The sequence below is a fragment of the Biomphalaria glabrata genome, chromosome 15 (assembly GCF_947242115.1).
Source record: "Biomphalaria glabrata chromosome 15, xgBioGlab47.1, whole genome shotgun sequence".
Classification (NCBI taxonomy): Eukaryota; Metazoa; Mollusca; class Gastropoda; family Planorbidae; genus Biomphalaria; species Biomphalaria glabrata.
In genome coordinates, this window is record NC_074725.1 from 1,080,225 (window position 1) to 1,092,361 (window position 12,137).

Sequence of the window (12,137 nt, forward strand, 5' to 3'; positions counted from 1 at the left end):
AAGATAAGATAATTTTTATTGGTCCAGTCCTATGGAAATTCGGTTTGACAACAATTGACCACCTCAGCGTAACTACTGGAACAAAAACAATATAGATGTAAATACAAACAACATTCACACATGAAACACATACACACTCACAACTAGCGCTTTATAAATTAGACTTCTATGTAGGCTACTTCTTGATGACGACAGCTGATCTTGTAACACTCTGACCGAAAGTGGGATGGAGTGTTTAAATCTTTCAGTTTTAGTCCTAATGGAAAGGAGACGACCACTTTGTTCAGATCTTATGTAACAGTGGTTTAATGGGTGCAGGTTATCTTTAAGAATCGTGAGTGTTTTGGAAATGTATCTTTCATGAAAACACTCTGCAAGAGATGGTAGCTGTGTTCCAGTGCTATACGATGCTTTTTTAGTTTGTCTATTTAGTCTGTCTTTGTGCCAGTGAAGTATTACCATACCAGCAGGTGATGGCAAAGTTAATTAGACTGCTGGTGGTTGCTTTATACAAAGTTTAATTATTGTTTTGTCGATGTTAAATTTCCTTAGCTTTCTAAGATAGAAGAGTCGTTGGTGAATTTTGGTGTAAATGTTTTGACAGTGTTCACTCCATCTCAGTTTGTTGTTGATGGTTGTACCTAGGTATTTATATTCTTGCACTTGTTCTACGGTTTGGTTGTTTATCTGAATTTCTTCAAGATGACCTTTATGTTTCCTAAAATCCATTTTCATTTCTTTTGTTTCTGAACATTTAAAATTAGTTAGGCCCTATTTATGAACCATTGGTAAAAAGTTTAAATTGTTGAATGGTACAGATTTTCGTCACCTGCAATAAGGCCAATGATTGCTGTGTCGTCAGCAAATTTTATGATGGGAGTGTCAGCTGATGTGCTCTGAATGCCATTTGTGTATATGATATACAATAGGCCTACTGGTGACAGAACGCAGCTCTGCGGCGCTCCAGTGCTAAGCTCTCTCGTGCCTGGCACATGCCCGTTCACATTTACATATTGTGGGCATTTGATAAGAAAGTTTAGAATCCAAGATTGTATGTTTTTGCTAACGTTCAATTCAGATAGTTTTTGTATCATGCGATGTGGTCGGATGGTGTTGAATGCGGATGAAAAATCTACGAATAATACTCTGGCGTAGTGTCTCTGAGTATCAAGATGAATGTATAGAGTAGTAGGCCCTATAGACGATTCAGCATGAATAGTATTGCATCTTCTGTACCTCTTGACGGTTGTAAGCGAACTGTTTCGGGCCAAGACGTGTTTCGATTTCTTTCAATAGATGTTTTAAAATCACTTTCTCCAAGCACTTCATTGGAATTGATATAAGTGCTACGGGACGTAGGTCGTTGTTGGAAGCAATTATCTTCTTTTTTTTGGTACTGGAATTATTTCAGATGTCATCCAACTGGAAGGTATTTTCTGCGTCTTTGGGACTTGTTGAATATAGCACAAACGATATACCCCAATTGTTCGGCACGTAGCTTTACAAGTTTTCCACTTAATTTGTAGGCTCTCCAGGCTTTTTACGTGGATGTGGCCCACAACATTAGTTTTAGAAATTAAATGACCCGCTGGTCGATCTACGTTGGGCATCTACTTAATTATTCGGATTTCACAAACAGTTTCTTTTGCTGTCGTTTGGAACGACTTTATAGATCTATAATCACTATGGACGATGGTTCGTCTCGTAAAGCTTTTTTTTATCCGAATTATATTTTATATTGCTTCTATGTTATAAAATCACAATCTACACTTTTTTTTTTTTAATTGTTGGCGAGGGGTGTAGAATATGGGTGGAATAAATTTAGGCGTAGCGTAGACCTAGATGTACACCGTAAGACATGAGTGCTCTTAACAATCTTCACAAATAAAAAATCAAATAACTACTTCCTAAAACGGATATCCGGTTGTGTTGTTTATCATGTGATAATTAGATTGGACATTTAAGAAGATCAAACTTTAAAATGAATAAATTTGTGATTATTGCTGCATTGTTTGGTAAGAAAAACTATTTTATTTAATAGTCTTTGCGGAATCAAATTATAACTAGATCTAATGTCACTAGCTAATGCTAATGACAAAATTATTGAAATGAATCATTGATGTTGTGACCTGTTACCCTGTTGAGTGTTGTCCTCACAGTCCTGTTCCTGTTCTGTCATTCTGTGTTCAGTTGCGTTGAGCAATGAGAATGAAGTAGTCGTGTAGATCTACACTACAAACAAAATAGCTTGGATATTGCCATTATTGGAGTCGTTAGTGATGGTAGTTAGTTAATTCAGAGAATGGTATGTTTTGAGAATCTAGACTAATCTAGAGATTCTCTAATCATACTAATTCTAATGTCTAGGTCACTCTAGGCAGTCTAGGTTCTATGTTATTATGTGATCTAGAACTCTAGATCTAATATTTCTTAACAGATCTATCTAATATGATATAAATTATAATATGATTCAATGTCAATATCATATCAACATATCTGATCAGTCATATGCCTATGGATTAAATGAATATGTTACTATGTAGATCTAGAATCTAGAAAAATAGATCAATGAATTGAATAAAATACCAATGAATGATAACCAATGCAATTACAATGGACTCTAAGTCTAAATACTCTAATGACTCTATAAACTATGAACTCTACATGAATTTAATGAAATGAATGTGGTGGCATAGCAGCGATGCTAGCCCCCAGGGCCCATATCTTACAAATCTAATGAAAAACAAATTTTTTAAATTTAAGGCTTTTAAACCTTTCAGTTCACCTAGAAAAACTATATTCAGGTATAAGGGTCATAATCATATATCTAGATTTCTTAGTAGTCTAATCAGGGTTCGTGCGGCCTCCTGATTTTTCAGGAGCTCCTGGAAATCTCCTGAAATTGCAAAATATACAAAAATGTCCTGAAATTGTTAAAATTCTCCTGAAAAGTCATAAAAATCTCCTGAAAAATAGACTAAATTCTCTTTTTGGGTGTCATTCAATATGAAAAACGCCGGTTCCTATGGGCTATTAAGAAAAAAAAAAACGGCATTGTCGGCTTTCATTTAATAAAAATGTAATAATTTGGTGAATTCCAACCTAAAATTACTATATCTATTTTATATAGAGTCTAGATCTAAATCTAGAAAGACTTGATATTAAAATTAGAATTAGAATGAAATTGCTAGATCTATTTTATATAAATCTAGATGATCTAGATCTAAATTTAGAAAGACTTGAATTTGAACTGAGTTGAAGTTGATTATTATTGATTAAATTGACCTAGACCTAGATTTAGACCGTAAATCTAGAATAGATTAGATCTAGATCTAGACTAGTAGAATGTCTAACTTAAGAGTTAGACTTAGACTTGGTTGTCAAATGATTTTAGACTTAGACAGATTGTTAGATCTATCTAGACTCATTATAATAATTATAGAGACATATAAGACAGTGACAGTACTGTACTAATCTAGTGTCTCTAGATCTAGATTTTAATCTAGATTGAGTTAACTAGTAAGTACAGTCTTAGACTTAGTCAAGTTAGTCTTTAAATTTAAGACTGTAACTGTTACATGACTCACAGAATCACTAGCAGTGACTAGCTATACAGCTACATAGTATCTCTATACTTTCTATATTCTATATATAAACTTAGTCTTAGTTACATATTAAGTTAAGTGACTTAGACTTAAATTTAGTTACTTAGTGAGTGACTAACGACTTAAATCTAGTTACTTAGTGAGTGACAGTTAGTCACACTTAGTGAGTTAGATTTAGAATTCTAGATCTGTATATTATATAATAGACTCTATAGATACTATATATATATACTAAATTTTACTAAATAGCAGTCTAATATAGATACAATCTATCATCTAGTAATAAGTCTAGTACTAGTCTAAATATCTAGTAGCCTATTCTAGCCTACATAGTATAGTATAGTATAGACCTATAGTAAAGATATAAATCTAAATATAATCTAGACAAGATTTAAATCGAGGACTAGATCTAGCTACAAAGTTAGTTTTATAAAATTTTAATTTATAGATAATGATATTAGAGTAAATCAATTTATTTAAAAAACAACAACTAAAGTTTCCCTATCAGACCTTACGATCTATGGGGCAGATGATGTTAAGGTCATCTGTTTCTATGGCCAACGATTAACATGCTGGGTGTTATGTGGCCAGCACAATGACCAACTGCCTTTACTTTACCCAGCTAAAGTCAGGTACCCATTAGAGTTGGATTGACTCAGGGACGGGGCCTAAAATACCAAAATTTAAAATCCCAGTCTTCACTGAGATTCGAACCCAGGACCCCAGGTTTCAAAATCAAGTGCTTAGCCACTAAGCCATTGCGACCCTAATTTAGATCTAGATGTCTAACTAAACTCTACCTCTGAGTACTCTCATCAACTCTATAGATTGAGTTGAATTGATATTGATAGTGTGTTATACATTTCCATTTGTTTTTAGAGATTTTAATTAATTCCTAATGCTGACTTAGAAAAGAATATATATATATATATATATAGTGCAAATAGGCTTATTGGTTTACCATAACTTTTTTTCCTCAACCAGTTACTTTTGAATTTGCTAATTTGAAAAATAAAAACAAACAAAAAAAAACTTGTAATTTTATACATATGTTGGTTCTTATATTTATTACTGAATATATAGTTTGCATCACTGGCTGCCTGGTCGTGCGGTTTGCACGCTGGACTGTCGTTCAGATTTATCGATGGTCCCGGGTTCAAACCCTGCCCGCTCCCATCCCCCGTCGTCCTGCGGGAGGTTTGGACTAGGAAGTAATTATCTTCAACTCTGAAGGAACATCCGAAACATGTAAAACATTTTACAATTTTACATCAAGTTTTTTACGCTCCTGAAATCTAATATTTTCTCCTGGAAATCTCCTGAAATCCTAATCTCAGAATGGTGGGGGAACCCTGAGTCTTATTCTATTAAACTATTTCGAACTTGAGATATGATCTAGAATCCTGCAGACAATGGAAAATGGCAACAGACAAGGCTCAAACACAAAGCCATTGAACAACTGTCCTGAGGGCATAACAAATGACTTAGCATCCGTCTGATGATCACTAATATTTTAATATTATAATATATTATATTAAATACAAATTAAATATTTAATGTTATATCAGTGTTTCTCAAACCTTAGCTAGTGCGCCCCCCCCCCATCCCCCATATATTAATCACCTGAGCTTAGCCTGGGCACTGTAAATTCCTGTTTTTCAACTTATTAGATCCTCCAGCGCCATTGGACTGCAAGCAGTCTCCATAGACATCTGTTATTGTTAACAGCTGTAGCCTCTTCCCAGCCTGTGTCCACTGCTCTGAGGTGTTCCATGAGGTGTGTCTGCAAGTTATATGTGGACATTCATGTTGTATTTTCCTCATATTGGCCTCCATGTCATTGCAATTCTTGATATATATGATTCATTCTGTCAGAGGACATGTCCTGCAAACCTATTGCGATGCTAAGTCACAACCTCATTAAGTGTCTGAGTCCCAGTTTGGCATATGATTTCTTTGTTTGTGACCCAATCTCTGTAATTAAAACTGTCTTAAGAAATAACCATTTTCTTTGAGCCACATTCAGCCTTTATTGTGCGTGAATATGGATTTATTATTACGATGCCTACAACAGATGTTTTATTCAAACCCTTCTCCGCTTGCACCACCCCACATCCATCAATATATAAAGATCAATACATTTAAATTGTAATTATTTCCAAGGCTCATAAAATTAGTTGTAACATATAATATGTAACATAATTAGTGTCAGGCTTAAAATATATTTGGGAGAAAACATATTAGTTAGCCTTAATTAGATTAGGTAAAAAGTGACTTTTGAAAGAGGCTTCTAAAATAATTAAAACTTTAACTTTAATGTTTGACTGATGCTATTTTTTTTTTGCAATGAATCATGTTTTTGTTTTGTGTTATCAATCTAGTGGCCCAGTGCTGTTCTCAACAGCTTCATGTCAAGCATGCGCCATCTTACATTGTATTCCAGCAGCAGACGGATGACACACCCATTAGCTCAAGTGACTTGCATAAAGTTTTGTCCGGGCCCTTGGGTCTAGATAAGGTGATTTTTTTGTTTACTCTAGTTCGTATTATCTTATCTTATATAATACAGACGTTACTTCAAAAAAGAAGATGATTACGTCCTACGCGTCATGCATATTAACCAATGACTTAAATTCTGCCAAGTCACTGGTTTTCCTGGCTAGCTCAGGCAACCCATTCCATGCTCTAATAGCACTAGGGAAGAAGGAGTATTTGTACAAATTTGTCCTAGCATATGGGACGAGGAATGTGCCTTATCTTTGTGTCTTTCAGAGTATTTTATTAAATTTTGTTTTTGTATTTGAAGATTATGATTCAGTGTTTTATGTATAATTGCTACTTTACTTTTGAGTCCTCTGTCCTGAAGGCTTTCTAAATTTAGCGATTTTACTAAAGGTGTTACTCTAGTATTTGTCGAGCTCTCCTGAGCTCTCTCCCATGTCTTGTTATTGGATTGTGGCTATTTTATCATAGATAGGTAAAATTATATGTTTTTGTTTTGTTTTTCTTGTTATCTCAATGTAGCCATAATTTTGTAACTAAGTAACAAACAGATTTGTTTTGTTTCTAGAGCAATCCCATCATTCAGTCCAAGTCAGTACTGAAGAAACCGAAAGCTAATGTACTGTTGACTGTTGTCACACACAAAGATCAGCAACTTCCGTTAGACAGTCAAACAAGTTTCAAAGTGGATTGGGTAACTAGGCTTAATAATGATAATATTATTTATTCGTTAGATTTGTAATAAAGCCAACTTTTGTAATTTCTCAAAATTTTGCTTTAAAGAAAAATGTTTTTCATTTTGATACTTTGTTTTTATTAAATTCCTAATAAAGTATTTGAATGATAATATTTGACTCGAATATTGGTAAAAATAATATTTGACGGCCATATTTTTGTGTATATACCCAGAACATGCGTATATCATGCACAAATTACAAAAAAAGTAAAACAAGATTGTACAAACCGCACACTCTATATATTCTGCATGCGCGCATCATGACTTGTCATAAACTACCAGTACATGAAGTACTATCATTGGAACTATTTGTTCTCTTGAGGTTTAAAATGAGATGTTTAGAAAGCTTTCCAATGTACATTCCACAACCACACAGGGAACTATAGGATGTATAAAGACCCACCAGTATGTCCAGAGTTACTGTTCTGCTATGTTTGAGTAAAATCAATTTTGTAAACCATGCACCTTTGTATACCTCACACAACTACCATTCATTTGTAAAAACTTGTATAACCTGCGGATTATATGTGCCAAAATATGGTATTCGTACAAAGTCAAGTAAAAATGAGCACGAAATTTTGTAAGTTATAATTAGCTATTTGTGTGCAGTTCTTATTTTCATGCGCCATAAAACTGGTATATTTCACTGAGTGGATTCTTTTCTATTTGTTTTAAGTTGTTGTTTTTTTCTGTCATAAAATAGGATGTCCCATTTGTTGATGTCGAACACATGATGAATAATCTGCAAGCCAAGTTTTTGGATAAGGACCCACTCATGTTGGATCTCGTCTCTAAAGATCAGGTACAAAAGCATTGTGTTTGCTAATCAGATACTTTGAATTCTTCGAAGTACATTTCTGAAAATAAAATCCATTCAAGTTTTGAGTTTTTGTTTTGTCCTTGTTTCTGTTTAAATAGGCTAATTATTTATTGCAGAATATCTTGTGAGAAACATATAAAGTTAATTTATACATTTAAATTTGTTTATTCTTTTTCTTTGTTGATTTAGTTTTTTGATGTTAAAACAAGCTCCGATCTGTTTCAATCTCTGCCTTCATCCATGAGATCTGCCCACGATAGGCTGCTGGATTCCGACTCATTTTTGGCCAAGATTGGGAAGCCTTTGCAATCTTCACCACTCAATGTCAGCTATTCATCCGATGGGATTCTCTTAGGGGAACTTCAAGTCTTATCTGATGCCATTGCTACAGTAAGCCTCTTAAATTTTTTTTTATTTGCTTATATATTTCATATTGCTATGCTCCCTAAAAAGATCCAATAAAGAAATGCATTGTGGAAGTTGCATATTTAAGAAAAAAAGTTGTCAGGTGATAGCAAAGCCTGTGGTTGTTAAGATTTGGGTGCATTTGCCTTTACGGTAAAGCTTTGAAAAATTGTGTTTAAAAGTGTGTATTTCAAATTTTTCAAAGGCTCTAGCATAACTTACAACTAATGTCATGCTGTTCAGTCATCCATATCATCCTCATGTTTAAGATCCCCCCCCCCCACACACACACACACACATAACATGTTCACCTTGTTTTCTACTTTAGTTAAGTCAGCCCTGCAAGTTTATTGTGCTTCCCCATAATGCTGTCCGAGCGGGTCTAATTTATACTGAAACCTCGTGAAGGCTATAGATTTTGATTTGATCAGAAAAACATACCATAGGGGGAATATACTTAGTGGCATACTTGGCTGAGTGGTATAATGCTTGGCTTCCGAGCTGGGGTTCCCAGCTTTGAATCCTGGTGAAGAATGGGATTTTTAATTTTGGGGTATATTGCAGTCTACCATGCTCAAATGGGTACTCGACATTACTTTGGGGGGGGAAAGTAAAGGCAGTTGGTCATTGTGCTGGGGCCATGGAAAAAGATGACCTTTACATCATCTGCCCTGTAGATCGCATGTCTGAAAACGGAGCTTATACTTTGGGTGTTTGTTATCTTGTGTATTTTCTTCTTGTGTAAAATACATTTGTGTTTGTTTGTTTTTTCCCCAGCTCAATAAGAATTCAGCAACTCTCAAGACCAAAACCCCTGACCTCCTGTCCTTCACCTTGACAGGATTAAAAAGTGTTGGGGAAGAACATGGAGCAGATTCTGTCCAGTCCAGAGCAGCAGTGGAATTGTTTCGGACACATTTGAACAAGGTATGTACCTGCTCGCCAAGAAGGATAAACAAATTCATTATGGCATTAATATAAGCAAGTAATTAGAGAGCTGGTGATGGGTTCACAACTTTTGTGCGAAATTAAGATTGTAAACATATATCATTACAAATTGTAAACTTATGTCATTCCAGTAGCCTATAAATATGCATTTTTATTCTGCTTTCTACCATATGGGATAGAATCATATTTTCATTAGCTTTTAAAACAATAAACATAATTTAATACTTCGAAAAAAAAATTTTTTCGATCATTAAGAAACAGTTTATACATATGTAGGTTTAAATAAAAGGCAGCTCAGAATGAATAATCATTTCTGCGACCAAACATCTCTGTGAAAGTTTACACTCTGTATAAAAGTTGACGACTATTTCTTGAATTTTCCTACAGCTGACAGAAGACTTGAAATCTTTCTACAAAAACAATGTTTTGGTGGAAGTTCTGGTGGTGCCCAATGTGGACACCGCCAAGGTCAGGAAGACAAGAAGTTTAATGGCAGCTAAAACATTTGATGTAAGTTGACAAACATTTTGGAAGTTTAAAAAAAAATTACTAAAGTCTGGTAAAAAAAAGTGTTATTTTTTTTTTAAATTATTTTTCGATTCATGGGACAGATGAGAGATGGTTAGTCTGAAGGGAGTCATTGAAATCACTCATTCGAACTCTCAGTCTTCATCAGGATTAAATCTCGACACCCCTCAGTTCAAAAGCCAAGCACTTGACCACTCATCATCCTAAATGCCCCTCATAACAAGTCTTAAAAATGTGAATCAATTTGATGGAGAGATTTAGTCAAGTTGACTGTGTTCAGTGCCTATCTGCTTGGTTTTTTGCACCCAAATTTTGGTATATAATAGCCATCCCATCTTCCTCTTTCCTAATCTAGCACCTTATGTTTGAACAGTGTTTCTTTGATGAGTACCTGGCGTCTGCTATCTGCTTGGTTTTTGCACCCAAATTTTGGTATATAATAGCCATCCCGTCTTCCTCTTTCCTAATCTAGCACCTTATGTTTGAACAGTGTTTCCCTGATGAGTACCTGGCGTCTGCTCTTATGTTTGAACAGTGTTTCCCTGATGAGTACCTGGCATCTGCTCTTATGTTTGAACAGTGTTTCCCTGATAAGTACCTGGCGTCTGCTCTTATGTTTGAACAGTGTTTCCCTGATGAGTACCTGGCATCTGCTCTTATGTTTGAACAGTGTTTCCCTGATGAGTACCTGGCGTCTGCTCTTATGTTTGAACAGTGTTTCCTTGATGAGTACCTGGCGTCTGCTCTTATGTTTGAACAGTGTTTCCCTGATGAGTACCTGGCGTCTGCTCTTATGTTTGAACAGTGTTTCCCTGATGAGTACCTGGCGTCTGCTCTTATGTTTGAACAGTGTTTCCCTGATGAGTACCTGGCGTCTGCTCTTATGTTTGAACAGTGTTTCCCTGATGAGTACCTGGCGTCTGCTCATTTTGTCATACTTAAAAAAAACAAAACTGAAGTAGTTTATATTTTAATTATAAGTTTAACATGTACTAAAATGAATTATTACTAATTAGAGCAGGGATTTAAAAGGATTGACACCCAGTTCTCAATTGGTAATATATACCTTTGTTGCTAAATGTAAAAAAAAATGTATATGCATATCCACGTCTTTAAAACTATTCTCTCTTGACCTGACCCTTCGACCTCCCAGTATATTTGTCGATTGTATAATTGTCTGTATTTATTTCTCCCCCAGCCCAACAAACTGAATCTTGAGATAGACTGGTACAAGGATTACCCTGCTTCCTTCAACATTGTCATCTGGCTGATCATCATTCTGGCCATCACCGTTTTCTTTGTGGCTTACGGCATCTGGAACATGAACCCGAACTTAGAATCTATACTGTACAGGGTACCCCAGGATGAGTTAGCTAAAAAGATTAACTAAAATTGACTTTTTTTTTTTCCTCTTTTCTGTTTAAGTTACTAGTTGCAATTCATGTCATTCAAAACTACAAACAATGTGAAACTAGATGTCTAGTAGTCAAATGGATGTTTCATAAACTTGAATAGAAAGTGTAATCTCAGTAGACCTGTTGATAGTGGATGCATTCTTAACTCCTTTTCGTTTAAATTGTAAACATCAGAATTTAAATTCTAGTACTGATATGTTTGACTTTCTAGGACTTGTGGTTTATACATTTTTTTTACAAATATATTTAATCTTGTATGTATGTGGTGAAAGATGTCAGATGGGGCTGATTGGCCTCTGTTGCTAGGCTGGTTGGTATAAATGTTTTGAAAGAATTCATAAATCTATTTTACAGAATTAACTCATTATTGCAACTTCTGACACCCTCTTTTTCTATTTTTAATGGTACAATTCTTCTCTGAAATTGACCCGTGAGTGCCGTAATCCTGCATTGCGGCCATGACATCTGATTTGTGTCATGGCTCAACCGATGAGTTATGGCTTTCTGGTCAGAATAATAACGATTCGGGTGACACCAAACGGCTTGATCACATTCCATGTAGGCATCGGGTTCATTCCCACAAAGTGAAAACCTATTTCTAAATTCCTCTCTACAGATGTACAAAAGACCCCAACCCCTCAACAATTATGTGTACATATAAAAAGCTGTGAACTTCTAAAGGGTAGGAGAAGAGTGGATGTTTGAATTCCATTCAATGAACGCTTTCCATGCGAGTTCTTTACTAATGTATTTCTGAAGTACGTTGGTAGGTATGAAATGTGATTAATTTTTGTATAATGGTACTGCTTGATTATCAGGAGAGTATTTTTTTTTTTTTTAAATTTACATTGTACTGTGGTTTAATCTAATTATGTAACTAATCAAGGGCCATAACTTTGTACATTCATGCTGTGTAGTAAATATTTAGTGTCACACATTTGGTTGGTAAATGCTGTATGTCCATCATTTTTTTATTCATGTAGCAAAACTGTGATTGGTTTCATGATGTGATGACAAACATTTCATTTTGTGTCATTGTGTTAAGTGACAGTGGTAAATGAACAAAACTAGGTGTGTGTGTTTGATTTTTTGTTATTGTGTCTGTCACAGTGAGTGTATATTAGTCGGGATATTTATTTGTTGTTGTACTTTCATGAAAATAAAATATTAATAGCTCA

At 34.9% G+C, this 12,137-nt stretch overlaps 1 protein-coding gene across 1 annotated transcript; it reads left to right on the plus strand.

The window, feature by feature from the left end:
• Positions 1-1,860: 1,860 nt before the first annotated feature.
• On the plus strand, positions 1,861-12,137 carry LOC106050663 (renin receptor-like). Its single transcript, XM_013205692.2, has 8 exons — positions 1,861-2,015; positions 5,987-6,123; positions 6,676-6,801; positions 7,547-7,645; positions 7,853-8,053; positions 8,846-8,995; positions 9,404-9,526; positions 10,743-12,137. Exons 1-8 carry the CDS (start codon positions 1,982-1,984, stop codon positions 10,932-10,934), a joined length of 1,062 nt encoding a protein of 353 aa, XP_013061146.2. The 5' UTR covers positions 1,861-1,981; the 3' UTR covers positions 10,935-12,137.